Source organism: Rhineura floridana, chromosome 4, assembly GCF_030035675.1.
Source record: "Rhineura floridana isolate rRhiFlo1 chromosome 4, rRhiFlo1.hap2, whole genome shotgun sequence".
Classification (NCBI taxonomy): domain Eukaryota; kingdom Metazoa; phylum Chordata; class Lepidosauria; order Squamata; family Rhineuridae; genus Rhineura; species Rhineura floridana.
The window spans coordinates 49,093,297-49,109,482 of record NC_084483.1 but is presented as its reverse complement, the minus strand read 5'-3'; the positions used below and the strand labels follow the sequence as shown (position 1 = coordinate 49,109,482).

The following is a 16,186-nucleotide window of genomic DNA, read 5'->3' as shown; positions in this document are numbered from 1 at the left end:
ATTGCTGGGCCTCCCCAAGAGAGAACGTGAAAGGGAATAGAAGGGACCAGTGGCGGCCTCCTATACATTAAAAAAGGTCACCTCCTTTGCATTTACACACACACTCCTATTTGCATCATCGTAGCTGCAGTCCCTGTTCTGTTTGTTTTTTAGAGGCTTGCCCCTAGAGGGCCTCAGCGAAAAGAAAGAGGGGGTGGGGAGAGAGAAAAGGGAGAAAGAAAAACCAATGGAGGTAGGAAAGCAGGGAGAAATGTTTTATGGGCCCGTAAAAGCCTGGCCCTACAAGAACCTGTTATCTAGATCATGGGAGAACAGACTTAAAAGACTTTGTTTTTTACTAGAACCCCAAGATCCACCAATCGGAGCCAGATGCAAAAGTTAGAATCCAGTTAGAATCAAAGAACTGAGTGCTTTGGAGCACATTCCACCCCTGATCTAATGCAATCTTACCTTGCCTTAAGGAGGCAAGGGAAAACAGTTTTATGAAAAGCTGGCCCTTTTCATCTGACCATTTGCTGTCCTTTAATAGTGTCCCCAAACTTACTGCCTGAGGCAGACTGTCTCTCGCTTTACCAACTGATAATGCTGGCCCCTAACTACATGCAAATATCTTCCACAATCCAGCCCTTATCTCAGGAATTCTGATGGAGGATTGGGATGGAGCTGGTGAATTTTCAGGGGACAATGTAAAACATCTTTTTAAAAGGGTTAAAAAACATATTGTTTTTTTTAAAAAAACATATTAAAAAGCAATTCCAACACAGATGCAGACTGGAATAGGTCTCAACTTAAAAGGGTTGTTGAAAGAGGAAAGTCTTCAAAAGGCACCGAAAAGATAGCAGAGATGACGCCTGCCTAATATTTAAGAGGAGGAAATTCCACAGGGTAGGTGCTGCCACGCTAAAGGTCCATTTCCTATGTTGTGTGGAACATAGATAAGATGGTATCTGCAGGAGGCTCTAACCTGTAGAGCACAGTGATCGACTGGGTATATAAGGGGTAAGACGGGCTTTCAAGTATCCTGGTCCCAAGTTGTATTGGGCTTTGTACACCAAAGTAGAACCTTGAACCTGGACCGGTAGCAAATGGGCAGCCAGTGCAATTCTTTCAGCAGCGGGGTGACATGTTGATGATACCCTGCCCCAGTGAGCAGTCTCGCTGCTGCATTTTGCACCAGCTGCAGCTTCCGGATCAACCTCAAGGGCAGCCCCACATAGAGCGCATTACAGTAATCAAGCCTGGAGGTTACCAGTGCATGGACAACACGGATCAGGCTATCCCGGTCCAGAAATGGCTGCAGCTGTCTTACCAACCAAAGCTGGTAAAAGGCACTCCTAGCCACTGAGGTCACTTGGGCCTCTAGCGACAAAGACGGATCTAGGAGCAGACTACGGACCTGCTCTTTCAGAGGGAGTACGACCCCATCCAAAGCAGACAACTGACCAATTATCCGAACTCAGGAACCACCAACCCACAGTGCCTCCGTCTTGCTAGGATTCAGGCTCAGTTTATTGGCCCTCATCCAGCCCACCACAGACATTGTTAAATGCAATAATAAAAGCATCCATAAGTACTGCATTGGTTGGAAAAGAAAATTCATATTTAAAGGCACGTTTAAAAAGTTTTACTTTCTGGAGATGCCTGAAAGAAAGAAGGGATGGTTCCTGCTGAACCTCTATTGGTAAGAAGTTCCACAGGGCAGAGCTCAGTCCCTGGTGAAGACCAACCGAACCTCAGGGGCATGAGGAATCACTAAGAGTGCCCCATCAGATGATCTCAGTGATCAAGATGGAACATAAGGAGTCAGGCAGTCCTTAAGATATTTTGGGCCCATTTAGGGCATTGTGAATTAACACAAGTACCTTGAACCTGGCCCGGTAGCAAATTGGCAACTGGTGCAGCTCTTCCAAAAGCAGGGTAAGATGTTGCCAGTATTTTGCTCCTGTGAGCAGTCTGGCCACTACATTCTGCATGAGCTGCAGCTTCCGGACCAGATACAAGGGCACCCCCACATAGAGGATGTTACAGTAATCGAGTCTTGAGGTTACCAGTGCATGGACAACTTTGGTCAGGCTACCTCATGGGAGCTGGCAGCTGTCAAATCATCATATACTGTAGTTACCTCACTCAACAGCTGAGCAATCATGACATTTCTTCTGTCAGAATGACATGGCCTTTTTTTTTTTGTCCCAGGATACTGGAGTTGCATAACTTCCACATAATTTGTATGCTGTGTGCAGAGGTCAAGTGCTCACTGACTTTGTCACAGTGATCTTTCCTGAGAAAAAGATGTGAAAATTAAGTGGATAATTGGGTAGTAGTTTGACACCACAAAGCTGCCTCTCCTATGACGGTTACTACAAGACAGATTTGGACTGCAATCCAAACTTACTTACCTGCGAGTTACTTCTTTTTCCAGAAGGGTAGGCATACTCTTTTAGTTCATTGTCTCTTAATGAGCCTGCTGTCACACCCTGACTGTGAAACGTTATCTTCAATATGCAGATGTAAAAAAAAGCATGCTTTTCTATTTATGCAAAGGTTCAAAGTACATGTTTTACTCCACCCAATGAACAGCCCTTGGCATATGTGTATAAAAATATTAGGATGCAGTAAAATCCCTGTAGGCCTAACTTTTTCTCTTTTTCTATTTGTTTCTGACATTGTCATTGTTTGATTTTTATTTTCCTTGATATATGATTTGCACTGTCACTTTGTGCCTTGTCCCTTTCTCTGATGCCCCCTTATCGTTGCTGTTGTTTTGCTATTGATTTTTAAGCTTATTTTATCATGGCACTACTGTTATTTCCAGAGCTTGGAAAAGTTACATTTTTGAACTGCAACTCCCATCAGCCCTAGGCAACATGGCCACTGGATTAGGCTGATGGGAGCTGTAGTTCAAAAAAGTAACTTTTCCAAGCTCTGGTTATTTCTTATGTGTGAGGAAATTCTTATATCAATTTTGTTGTTATGTGCCTCCAAGTCGACTACGACTTATGGCGACCCTATGAATCAGCGACCTCCAAGAGCATCTGTCATGAACCACCCTGTTCAGATCTTGTAAGTTCAGGTCTGTGGCTTCCTTTATGGAATCAATCCATCTCTTGTTTGGCCTTCCTCGTTTTCTACTCCCTGCTGTTTTTCCCAGCATTATTATCTTTTCTAATGAATCATGTCTTCTCATGATGTGTCCAAAGTATGATAACCTCAGTTTCATCATTTTAGCTTCTAGTGATAGTTCTGGTTTAATTTGTTCTAACACCCAATTATTTGTCTTTTTTGCAGTCCATGGTATCCGCAAAGCTCTTCTCCAACACCACATTTCAAATGCGTTGATTTTTCTCTTATCCACTTTTTTCACTGTCCAACTTTCACATCCATACATAGAGATTGGAAATACCATGGTCTGAATGATGCTGACTTTAGTGTTCAGAGATACATCTTTACACTTGAGGACCTTTTCTAGTTTTCTCACAGCTACCCTCCCCAGTCCTAGCCTTCTTCTGATTTCTTGACTATTGTCTCCATTTTGGTTAATGATTGTGCCAAGATATTGATAATCCTTGACAAGTTCAGTGTCCTCATTGTCAACTGTAAAGTTGCATAAATCTTCTGTTGTCATTACTTTAGTCTTTTTGATGTTCAGCTGTAGTCCTGCTTTTGTGCTAAAATTAGGTAGATAGATAATTTCTATTTAGGATACAACATTATTATCTTTTCGGCACCAGGTTAAAACATTTATCTTCTCCCAGGCATTTTAAGCATTTTAACATTTTTAACATTTAACATCCTATTATATTTTACTATTTAATATGCTAGTATATTGGTATTTTTAATGTGTTTAAATTGTTTAATATTTGGTTTTAATTGTATTTTGATGTTTTGCTTGCTTGTTGTGAACCGCCCAGAGAGCTTCGGCTATGGGGCGGTATAGAAATTTAATAAATAAATAAATAAATAAACCGTATACTGAAGATCTCCCAGTACTGCTCCTCCTGCTCAGCTCAAGTGTGCTGGGGGGGGGGGGTTTCCCCTCTTTCCTTGTGTGGAGCTGTACCCTGGATTTGACTCTGGGAACTCCAGCATGTAAAGCATGAGCTATTCCAGCCCGGTAGGGGCCCATGTGCATCTATAACTGGATTACTAGTTTTAAAAGAGGATTAGAGACGTTCATGGAGTGCAGCTATAACAGGATATTTGGTCAGGTGGAAGACAAATACCCCATGATATGTCTGATTGCTGTCTGCTGCTATGGCTGAATGGTTAGGGAACTGCTGTGTGGTGTATGCAATGTGGATTTGAATCTCCGAAGGTCCCCTCTTTTGCTCCTGGCATCACTGTTGTTTTTTTAAGACCATGAAACATGTAGGTGGGGTCATGTCACACACACACCCATTCCTCTGGTGGGGCTCAAATCTCCAACTCCCTGCTTGCCAGTCCAGTGTCCTAAGGAGTAGGCCACTGGACATTGTTGCTATCAGTCTGTATGTATTCTTGTCCCTGTGTCCCTGCCCCTTTTCACTTGGCTGCTTGACCAAAGAACCTTTTCCCACCCTGGGTGAGTCTTGAACCTTTGTCCCAGAAAGGATGTGTGCACTCTCTTGCAGTCATCTTACCAAGAGCACTCACAATAGTGTGTGTCTTCTCTTTCCTCATTTGTGCTGTGCTCCCAAACAATGGTTGTGAGAGCATAAGGGCACCTGGACCTTGGCCTGAAGGAATGTCTGAAGACTAGCACTAGCAGGGTCATTGCTGGCTAGGCCTTTGGGGTTAAATACATAATTAAGAGCCCTGCTGGATCTGGCCAAAGGTGCATCTAGTCCAGCATCCTGTTCTCACAGCAGCCATCCAGATGCCTATGGGAAGTTCACAAGCAGGACTTGAGTGCAACAGTGCCCTCCCCACTTGTGATCCACAACAACTAGTATACAAAAGCATACTGCCTCTGACAGGGGAGGCAGAACATAGCCATCATAACTAGTAGCCATTGATAGCTTCAACTTCCATGAATGTATCTAATCCTGTTTTAAAACTATCCAAGCTGGTGGCCCTTTGTCTTGTGTGCTGTCTGCGGTGATGCAGGCATGGGTGCTGGGGATTGGCTTGCTTTGTATGGGGCATCATTGCTAGTACAGTCTTTGAATGACAGGCACTAGCGGAGTTTTCAGGGTTCCTGGGGATAGGTCTGTCAATTTTATGTCCACTTTGTTTTCTACTTATGTACTTTCCCCCTCCCCAGCTGTTCTTCTGGAGTAGCAGGGTAGATCTCCAGTCATAGGCTGTGAGCACACTAGTTGCCTATAGCAAAGCACTTCCATTGGCCATACATGGAAAGACAATGGGTTGATCTGCCTATCAGTTACAAAATCTGTTTGAAGCTGAATTTTCTAAAAAAAAATGCAGTTGAACTGATTCAACCAGATTTTACAGTAAAAGGGGGCAGGGTTTTCAGGAAAAAAGGTGGAGGTGCACTGGAACCAGCTCAACAGTAAGTTTGTCTCTGCTCATAGTGTAATGTGAGTATAGGGATGTTTCCAGGCAACCTATTTATTGAGCATTCATCCCGATTTGTTTGCAGGGAGATTAGAATAAAGTTGGCGTAATGAGCATTCACTCTGATTTGTTTGCAGGAAAATTAGACAATACTGGTGTAATGAGCATTCATTATGATTTGTTTTTTTGGAGATTAGACAACATTGGCATAATGAGCATTAATTCCAATTTGTTTGTGGGGAGGTTAGATGCTGTTGCATCAAAGCAAGTGTTATCCCACTTTCCAACACATTTTCCTATCACTTTCCTTGTTGCAAGAAGTCTGGTCTTTTGGAAAAACAGGTTTGCTGTGTAAGATCTCCCCCTCAACTAAAATTGGTGTGTGTGTGTGTGTGTCTTTAATGAAAAGGCTTTATTACTGCTTTTAGGTTTTGCTATGAAGGTGGCTTGGAAGAATTTGTATCCCACAACGTTGGGTGTAGATGTTGATGATGATGACGTTTACAACGATGGTGTAGGGGTTTGCTTATATTATCCAAGCATATATTATTCAGAAAGAACAAAGGTCAATAAGCAGTTTATTTTAATCCTTCCCTCCTTGAACACAGCTGGAAGTGGTGGGGAGAGAGAGACTGAGGGGAAGGTCGCAATAGTTGTTAATCTCCCCCCGCCCCTCTTGGTGAAGTGGTGAAAGGAGGAGGCAAAGAAATTGCTGAGTCACCGCCCGCCGCGTTGACGATATCACCACGGCTCTTTCTCTCCTTCCTCCGGCGGACGAGCGGGCGCGTGCCCGCACCAGAGAACAAGCGAGGGAGCGAGCCAACAACACAGACCGACCAACCTCCCTCCCCTTCCCAGTGATCACGTGTCCCTCTGCTGCCGGGACGGTCACCGCCACCCGCATATACACACAGAGACACCAGCCGCCGCTGCTGCCGGCTTCCTCAGAGCTTTCTCGCTTCCGCTGTCGCCGTACGGCGCGTGAGGGAGTGAGGGGCCGCTTCATCCTCAGGGAGCCGCGGGGGGCGGCAGGCGGCGGCTGCTTAAGAGAAGAGAAAGAGAAGTGGAGGAGAGAGAAGTAGTGTCTCTTCCACCACCCCCTCCGCTATCCCAGGGTGGATTCTCCTCCTGACTCTTCGGCTTTTCCCGCCGCCTGAAGTAGTTCTTGTGCCTCCTCGCCTTCTCAAGCACCTACGGCTGCTCCCGCCGCCGCCAACCTTTCTGCCCCTTTCCTTGCTGTAGCTGCCTTCTCTTTCTCTCTTCTCCCCCGCTTCCCCGAGGACTATGGGGCTTCTGTCGCAGGGCTCCCCGCTGAGCTGGGAGAAGACGCAGCGGCACGCGGAGCACGTGCGCAAACACGGCATCCTCCAGTTTTTGCATATCTACCGGGCCGTCGGGGAGAGGCACAAGGACGTGCTCAAGTGGGGGGACGAGGTGAGTGCCAGGAAGCAGACGGAGGTGCTGGTGAATCTTCAGACCCGGATAGAAGCTGCTGCTGGTAGTGGTGGTAGATCCTGGAAGCAGCTTTTGTTGATCTCTTGTCGCTTTTTAACATGGCGTGCTTTGTTGTTGTTGTTTCAACTTGAGAAATGTGGTCATACAACCCTCTTGAGAGGTAGGCCACTGTTGCCCCTGCCTTGCCAGGTGGATTACCTGGGCTTGGAAAGAGCGGAAGGTACGTGCATGCCCTTGCCCAGCAGCCTGGCGGTGCGCATGTTGAATGGGAAGCGAGTTTTGTTGACGTCACTGGGGTTTACTCTGAAGTAAACAATTTGGGATTGGGAGTTGAGCGTGAGACACGCCCCCCCCACCCGGTGAGTTCCCTAGACCCTAAGTACAACTCTCGTCTGCTCATCCGAGACCATTTTCTTATGTTTTGGTGTGCCTAATTCAACCAGTGTTGATTTGGAACCTATTTCAAGATTTATTTTCCACTTTGTTTCACAGTAGAGTTTAAGAAGTGAGGCATCTTTGACTAAAAGGCCTTCTTAGCATCATTTCTTAAAATACCCTCAGCTTCCCCTCACGTATATGCTGCAGACTGCTTTCAGCCTGTATTCTCCTACATTGTGATTTTTCAATAGATAGAGTGCTTGTTTACTGGTTATGGAATTGTATATGCAAGTGCTGTTCTGGCAATGATAATTGGAGGTATTAGTTGTGGACAGCCTCCCAAAAGATTTTATATGAGAAGGTGTTTAACGTCATAGATGGTTGCAATGTGGATCTGTTCCTCTACTGCTAGTGCTGATGGGCTCTTCCACAATCCAGTTATAATTGCTGAAATAGCATTTATCTGTTTTCGCTACAGTAGTAACACCATCGGTGATACAAACTTGGGAGGCAGGGGAAGAAAGAATGCCAGGTTTCTCCTACTTTATTACTTTTCACTATTTCACTTCATTCCACGAGAGGATATTTCATGTCATGATTTCCAGAATTTTGTTTATTTGTCTTTTGTAGAAACTGATGTGAATGTAGCCAGTATAGCTCTTGCAGAGAGCATGATGGCACTTTTACTATAATACTGGAAGAAACTGAAAGTAAGTTGTGAGGAGTTTCAGGTCCTTTCTCTGTATGACTGGTGCTTTTTGTAGTATTCCTAGCTTGCTGTTCAGATTGTCAGGAAATTGGTAGGGGTTGTACGCAGTTGTCATGTGCCTTATGAGGATCAGGTGTACTAAATTACACACTGAAGTCTGCCATGTGCATACATAATCTGCAGAAGTCTATTGTAAAGGAGTGTAATATGTCAACTGGACTATAACATATATAAGCGTGGGCTGGGTTGGCCATTGATTTCACTTGCAGGTATTGTTGTTAGGGTGTCAGGTGGTGGTTGTAAGCACACTTTCTGAGATGCTGGCCCAGGGATGTAAGAGTATGTCAGGAGCAGCGGTTCTTGTAAATCAGTCTGGAAACACTGTTGAAGGGTGGTGCATATATTAAATGATGACATAACCTAATGAGTGGCTGTTCTTTGTATTACAAATTCTTCAGTGCCCTAGGAGTAGAGTAGATGCTCTTGGAGGTCGCTGATTCATAGGATCGCCATAAGTCGTAATCGACTTGAAGGCACATAACAACAACAAAGGAGTAGAGTAGCCTTGAAGCCAAAGTGAAGTATTCTAAAGGGGAAGAGGTTTTGCCCTTGAGGTACAGATGTGTGAGATGCATAACTCGTGAAAATGGCTGTAGACCAGTGTGATTCAGCAGACAGAGCTGAGCAAGGATTCCCACTAGAGGAGAGAAAGAATGGGAGGGGGCGCTCCATGTGCAGCAAAGCATGTTTCTTTGAGCCCAGGACATTTTGATTACAAATTCTTCAGGCATTCTTTGACATTACAAACCCGAGTCAAAGAGTTGCAAGAATTTGAATTCCAGTGACTCAAGTTGGTTGTGCCTAAGACTGCTATTGGAGAATTCAGGAGCTGTTGGACTTAATCAAAACACTTGTGTACCTGGAGGTTTCCTCTCCTTTCTTACTTGCACTTGGTATCTTCCCATTGAGATCATATACTGTATTTCCTTATGCCACTCTTCATTTGTAAGTACTGAGGAATACTGGTATTTGAAGAAGGTAGAAGAAAATGTGCAATGTGCTGCCATTGAGGAAGGTTTATATTTGTGGCCCACTCTATATCGGCCACTTCTTTTGATGGGTGGTGTTTATAAAAGGCTTCAGCTTGCAGTTCCTATAAGTGTGCTAAAGAATGTTAATTAATGTATGTTTTGTGGGGCGAGGGGGAATGGCAGAATTTCCATGCAACTTTGCAACAGACATACCCTTGATAATTGCTCCATGCATTGTAAAAAGTTGCTTTCACAAGGCATCTCCAGACTTGCGACGCTTAGGGCCATGGTACCTTACAGAAATTGAAGATGATTGCCCATAAAAAGCAGTTGTGCTGAAAAACATCAAAAACTTTTACTAAAATAATAATAAAATCAAAGCAATGTAACTAACCTACAAATCACATGTTCTTAAGTGAGAATGCGATACTGTTAACTATTTTAACTCTTACAAAGGAGGATATAGTTGAAATTTAGGGGCTACTTTAGGCTTTTTCTAGCATCACTTGATATTTATGTAAAATTCTTATACAAGTATCCTAAATGTAAATGTACTGCCTTCAAGTCGACCCCGACTTATGGTGACCCTATGAATAGGGTTTTCATGAGGCTGAGAGGCAGTGACTGGCCCAAGGTCACCCAGTGAGTTTCATGGCTGGGTAGGGATTCAAACCCTGGTCTCCCAGGTCATAGTCCAACACCTTAACCACTATGCCACACTGGCTCTAGGTTTCCTTTTTTCTTAGAGGTTTAAACATCAAGAATAGGAACATCTTATACTGAGCCAGACCATTGGGTCATCAAGCCCAGTATTACACTGACAGTGGCTCTCAAGTGTTTGAGACTGGAGCTGTACCTGGAGATGCCAGAGATTAAACTTACTACATGTAAAGCATATGTTCTACAGCCAAGCTATGGCCACTTCCCCAAGATTAATAGCTAAGATAACCTGAGAGATACAGAATTGCATTGTTACTTGAAGCTTGTCTAGTATTCCAATGAACCAAATCCCCACTAAAGAATAAATCTTGAAAAAATTACATATAATGTGCACATGTTATGTACCCTACATATAATGTACATATATACTATGTGCACTCTTAAGTTGTCTCATCAAGGGAAAGAAATCTGTTCAATACTATTAAAATTGAAGTTTATTCTTGCCCTGGCACATAGGTAGAAGAAATTGCGATTTGTAAAATAAACAAGAACAAGTCTTCATTTGATTAAATTTGTGGATATTAGCATGACAGCAAACTGTGTTTGTTACTCCCATTTTCCCTGGTGTTTTATTTTATAAAGTCTGTATTTTGTTACAGTTATAAGTTTAGAAAAATACCATTTAATTTGGTGTGATTTCTATATTACACTATGAATGTCTGTTGTACTATACTATTAATACTGTGTCCAGCATATGCTAAACTATATGTTAAAAGTTCTCCTTAATTTTTTATTTATATACCACATATTTCAACAGAAATCTCCTTAAGGATATGTTCCTCCCAATATTCATGTTTACTCAGAAGTAAGGCCCTTGGTATTTAGTTTGGTTTACTCCAGGCAAATGGGCATACTTTTGCAACCTTAGTTGATTGTAAAAGGCCAACTTTAATTTGTAGAATTGTCTCAAAAAGAAACAAATGCACATCCCAGCCATAGTTGAGAATATCAAGTCCTACTAATTTCAGTAAGAGTTTTGCCTCGAGGCTAATTTGGTTCAAATGAGCCATAGCATTTTTTATCTATTTAAAGTTTCTCACACTTTCTCACTTGAAGTTTCATAATGTATACATTTATTTAAACAAGTGTTTGCTTTTAAACATTATCTAGGTATTGTATACCATTCACCAAGTGGTCCCAGAGCTGAAGTGCATACATAATTAAAACAATAGATAACAATCCTAAAAAATTAATGGAAATAAAAATATTAAAACCTCTAATTAGAACAATTTACATCAACACTTCATGGAAGCAGGCAAAAAATAACTTCAAATAAAGTGGCTTATAGTAGTCAACTTGACAATATTATGAAAAGGTTGAAGACAGCTATTGCGATACTGTTGTTTACAACCAACGGAAGATATGCAGACAACATCTTTCTAAAATGCTGTCTATTTCTTATGTTTTCCTTTTTCTATTTTAGAAATATTTTCTTGAAATCTGTGAAAGTATTCTTTAAAAAATTCTGTTTTTTTGACATACTTAAATTTTCTTTTGCTTTTGAAAAACAGCGATTTAACTGTTTTCCTCTGTTGCCTCCGTCTGAATTCAGACATCTAATATCACTTTTTCCTTAGATGTGTTTTATAAGTAAAAGTCTTGTAAGAAACCAAATGAAAAGCCTTAGCTAGACAAATAAAAGAAGAGGATGATGCAACATTGCTCTTCTACCCTACAGAAGTTACTTTTGTATTCCTCTACCTTGGTGAAAAGAAAGAGGTTTAGGTTCTTTTACTCATGGCACCCTCTCTGGGAGCATCTCTCCAGTCTGCAAACTGAAGCTGTGTGGTAAGCATTGTCTACCCCTTTGGCCAAGGGAGGGAAGAAGAATGACTGTATCTTTCCACAGAGAAGCTATTGTTCTGGCCATGGCTATTTGCCAATACACATGGAAGCCTTAATGAGTCCCCATTAAGTATTGTGTAGTATTAATGTTTGTGTCTCTTGGGCACAATCCCACCAATCTGTTGCATATCTGTGGGTGTTCAGGGGTTTCCCTCTTCAAGGACTTGAAAGGTTGTCACACAGAGGGCCAGAGAAGTTTGTGGTGTATTCTCTCCCAGAGAAGAGAGCAGGAACCCGCTCTGTTTCCCCCCTTACACCTTATTACACCTTATTGTATTTTGAACAGATTTCCTAAAACTTCATAAAATGTCCCTGCTGAGAACTGCTAGAGAAATTCCACTTTCAGATACTTAGGTGATTATGATGATTAAAAATAAATTAATTAATAGAAATAGAGAACAGGGCAATGAAAACTAAGTGGAATCGTTTTCACGTCTCGTTCTGGTACCATGATTGCATTCACGCACTGAAGGAGACCGAGGTGTTTTCAGCAGCTATTTAGAGTACCAAGTATACGGAATCAGATATATTCTAATGTTTCTGGAAAAATAAGCTTCTTGTGTTCATTCTCAGCTTATACTGAAAGCCCTTTTTATATTTCTTTGCATACTCATTCACATGTTTATGATTCTAATCAAGTCATGAGTATTAATGTTTTGGTAGCCCTTGTCAAATACAGCGTGATTGTATTTTATGTGTCTTGACTTAAGCCTCTCCTCACATGTAGAACATGGACCAGACCCACAATGCTGCCCCGACCCTGGCATCTATATGTTCAGGTCTACTGTCAAGGGACAGGAGGCAGTGTCAGTGTCAAAGCAAGTAGTGTGGCCTCAGTCTTGCTCTGTGTATATACCCTCTTTACACTTGTAATGAAGGGAAGATTAATTTCTGTATGCCACATGAGAGACAGTATGATGAGTAGCTTGTCTGCCACATGATTACATACCCATGCTTTTTCAGTTTTATTCAGCTGAATATAAACTAGAAGGAAAGTACTTTTTAACATTTGTCTACCTGTACATCACTATGTACTGTGGAAAGACTCATCAACTTGTGGGCTACTATGTTAACATCCATACTTGCATATTGCTTTGAATCTTCCCTATTGCCTTTCTCAAATGCTTTATTACAAATTTTAAGTCATGGAAGAACTTTCAAACAATCATGCTGTCCTTGGTTGGTATTCTGCATGCATTTGTAATTTAATTTTATAGATCATGACTCAGAAACAAGTACCACTGAAACTAATGTAAACTATGCATGTTTAAGATTGTAGCCTTAGGCTAGGGATTTAAACAACCGGATTGTGCGCAGGATTTTGCAGCCTTTGCTTTTTTTTAGTTGGTTGGATTAACAAGCTTTCAGTGCCTAGGGATTTGTTTTATACAGTCTGTACCTGCAACTGTATGTCTAATATTCTTGACAGAACAAAGAAATGTTTGCAGATGACTAGAAAATTAAGGTGGTTAATGCATGCAGCCAATTTCTGAATATATCTAATACTTTTCCACTCTCCACCCAAAAATGTGTCACTTAGTTGTTTCTTAAACATGGTTTTGGCAGAACCTGAAAATTCGCTAGTAGCTGCACCAGCCAACTTGCATATGCAAAGTGTAGCTAGCAGTGTTTAAGAGGCTAGAGGCAATCATGGTTGCCCACACAGTTTCCTCCTGTGAAATTTAGTCTTGTGTTAACCGAAGTTGCTATGGTTGGATCTTGAAAACGTTGCTAGAGGGTAGAGAAAGAAAGGAAGAAAGCTTGGGAAGTTTAGTGTACACTTAGTTATTAATTACTCTTATTTGGAAGGGTGTGGTGCTTTTTTAATTAGACAAATCCATACTTCACGTTGCATTTGCCGCAGGGATGCCTCTGAAAACACTGGCAGGTCTTCCCCATCTCTGCTGTAACACTAGAAGCAGAATGAGCAGACAAGTGCCATCACTTTGTGAGTTTCCCGGCTTGTGGTCTTTCATTGGCTGGTAGGGAAACTTGCAGTAGAACTGCTTCTTGACATCATGGCTGGGAAGAGGCAAATGTACTCTCTACAGGTGCAGTCACTCTTTAATGGTGGGAATGCCAAATATGTCTGTTTGCTTTGGACACAATACCTGGGATCCCTCACTTGTCAGAATTGTTCTAAAATGCAAATTTCACGAGTTAGACTTCCTAGGTTATTTTTACCGGTATTTCTACTTTCTGCACTGTTTGTGTGTGTGTGCACGTGTCTCCGATCTATGGCACATGCATAGTGATTAAGCCCCATTCAACCTGGAATTTGGTTCAGAATAAACATAGTTAGGACTGCACTGCTAATAAACTGAATCACATATTTGAAAAATGAGGTTTGAATTCATGAACCCACAAATGAACGCAAAGTGCAGCATAATAAAATTTTGTATACAATTCTACAAAATATGTATGTCTTTAAACAGTAGATTTAATAAGTCTTGCGTTTAAATATAGTAAACGTTACTTTTTTAAATTGTGGCCCTGGGCTCCTACCGTGAGGAAGGGCAGGATATTAAATAAATAAATAAATGTCTGTTTTTATGGTATTGCTCTGTTCTGTAGTAACAGAAACGTACTCTTTGTTCTTTAATCTTATCACATTTTTTCTTTAGTTGTGTACAAATGCCTGTAATCTTTGGGTTTAGTTCTCTATAATAAATTTAACCCTACTTCCTGGTTTGTATTGCACATCTTTTAGTTATGACAGACCACATGACACAGATTAGGGTATGCTGCTCTGCTACAAATAGGGGGAATGGCAAACAGGAATATCCATAACTGCGGGTGTAGATACAGACCACAGAATCACCTGGTGTGCACTCTCTTTATACACACATATATACTATGTATATATTTATATATTTTCAGCCAGGTGGCCCAATATATCATGTTGCTTTTTCTGGATAGGGTAGTACTTTAGCCATTGATTATGTAAGAGGGTAGCGCACCTATGTAAGAGGGTAGCGCACCTATGTAAGAGGGTAGCGCACCTATGTAAGAGGGTAGCGCACCTATGTAAGAGGGTAGCGCACCTATGTAAGAGGGTAGCGCACCTATGAAGAAGCAACTCTTAGGCTTTTTGTTGCATTATTGTGTTTCAAAAGCAATAATAAACTTAAAGGCATAGCACTAGTGCCAAACTGAATGCTCATGAATAAGGGAATGGGACAGAGTGGACTGATTTCCCTAGGAGGGAAATCCTGGCAGATTGTTGTTCTTAATTAAAAACACTACAGTGGCTGCTGCTGAGTATTATCACTTGTGATTTTTGGGGCTTGCAGATTTGTCCTCTTATTTCTGAAAATCAAAAGTTGAAACATCTATGATATTCCTACCTACAGAACATTGCAATGAAACTAGATGCATTTACAAATGATGGCTAGTTTTCCATATTCCAGTCTAATGTGCTAAATATTGTGTGTTCTTGTTTTGTGTATTAGGTAGAATACATGTTGGTAGTTTTTGACCATAAAAATAAGAGGGCACAATTGTCCTTAACTGGAGAAGAAGTTCTTCATACTCTGCAAGAAAAGGGTGAAAGAGTAAACCCAAAGTAAGTAGCAACTGCTCTTAGAATTGTTCACCAACGTACTGAAGTTTAGATGATTTTCTAACGTGTACTCAATAAAGACTGCCAAATTTGGAACTTCATTTTCATAGATGAAAGCTGGGGGGGATGGCATAAAAAAGATCAACACATATTTTCATATTCACAGCCAACTTGCAATGATACTTTTTAAAGAGAACTGTTAATGCTGACATCCTAAATAATATTTCTCAGTTGAGGTGACTGAGGCACCCAATACACTAGTCTAAACACCATCTGTCACCCAGGAAGACAGGGAACATGTGACACCCACCCGTGTGACCCTAAGCTTGTGTCCCCCAGTTCTTTTCCTGCCTTTGCCCAGGACTGAGGTTTTTCTTACCAGTGCCACTGTCTCTCTCACACAGCATTTATCTTCATTGTGCTATTATTCTTTTCTACCTGCCTTTTCTTATTACTTCTAGCTTTATGCTCAGACCTTCTCCCTCCATTAATTGAGATCAAATTTAAGAGTGTCGTCTTTGCTTCGCTTCTTCTCTTGCCTCTCCTCCCTTACCTATTGCTCCATCTGGGAGGCAGATGAAACCTATAAAGAAAACAATCCAACATATTAGGATCACCAAGCTGAAAAAAATCTGCAACACACACTGCTACCACTCAAGAGCCTCTTGCTGAGACCCTCTGTGAGACAGACCCCTGGTTCCTTCCCCACACAGCCAATCTCCTCTCCCAAGGCCTGGTCAAGTAGCATCCACCATTCTAGCATCAATAAGACTTTCAACTGAGAATCTATAAAATCACATTGAAGGCTTTCACAGGATGGCTTAATGATAAGGCCATCATTTCATTCATCCAACATGCATGAGCTGTTGAGGTTTTTTTTACAAGCCAGCCTAGACATGGGACTTGAGCACAACACACTATGTCACCAAGCCTCAGGTTTAATATCTGCCTTTTTAAGGAGGGTTCAGGTTCTTTAGGATCTCATTTGCAGCT

At 41.7% G+C, this 16,186-nt stretch overlaps 1 protein-coding gene across 1 annotated transcript in view; it reads left to right on the top strand.

Moving 5' to 3' along the window:
• Positions 1-6,157: 6,157 nt before the first annotated feature.
• Positions 6,158-16,186, top strand: part of GCLC (glutamate-cysteine ligase catalytic subunit) — a 30,650-nt gene continuing 20,621 nt past the window's right edge. Inside the window, exons 1-2 of the mRNA XM_061622964.1 lie at positions 6,158-6,927; positions 15,084-15,196. Of these exons, the coding sequence (XP_061478948.1) occupies positions 6,778-6,927; positions 15,084-15,196 (263 nt within the window). The 5' untranslated portion in view covers positions 6,158-6,777. The remainder of the gene's footprint in view (positions 6,928-15,083; positions 15,197-16,186) is intronic.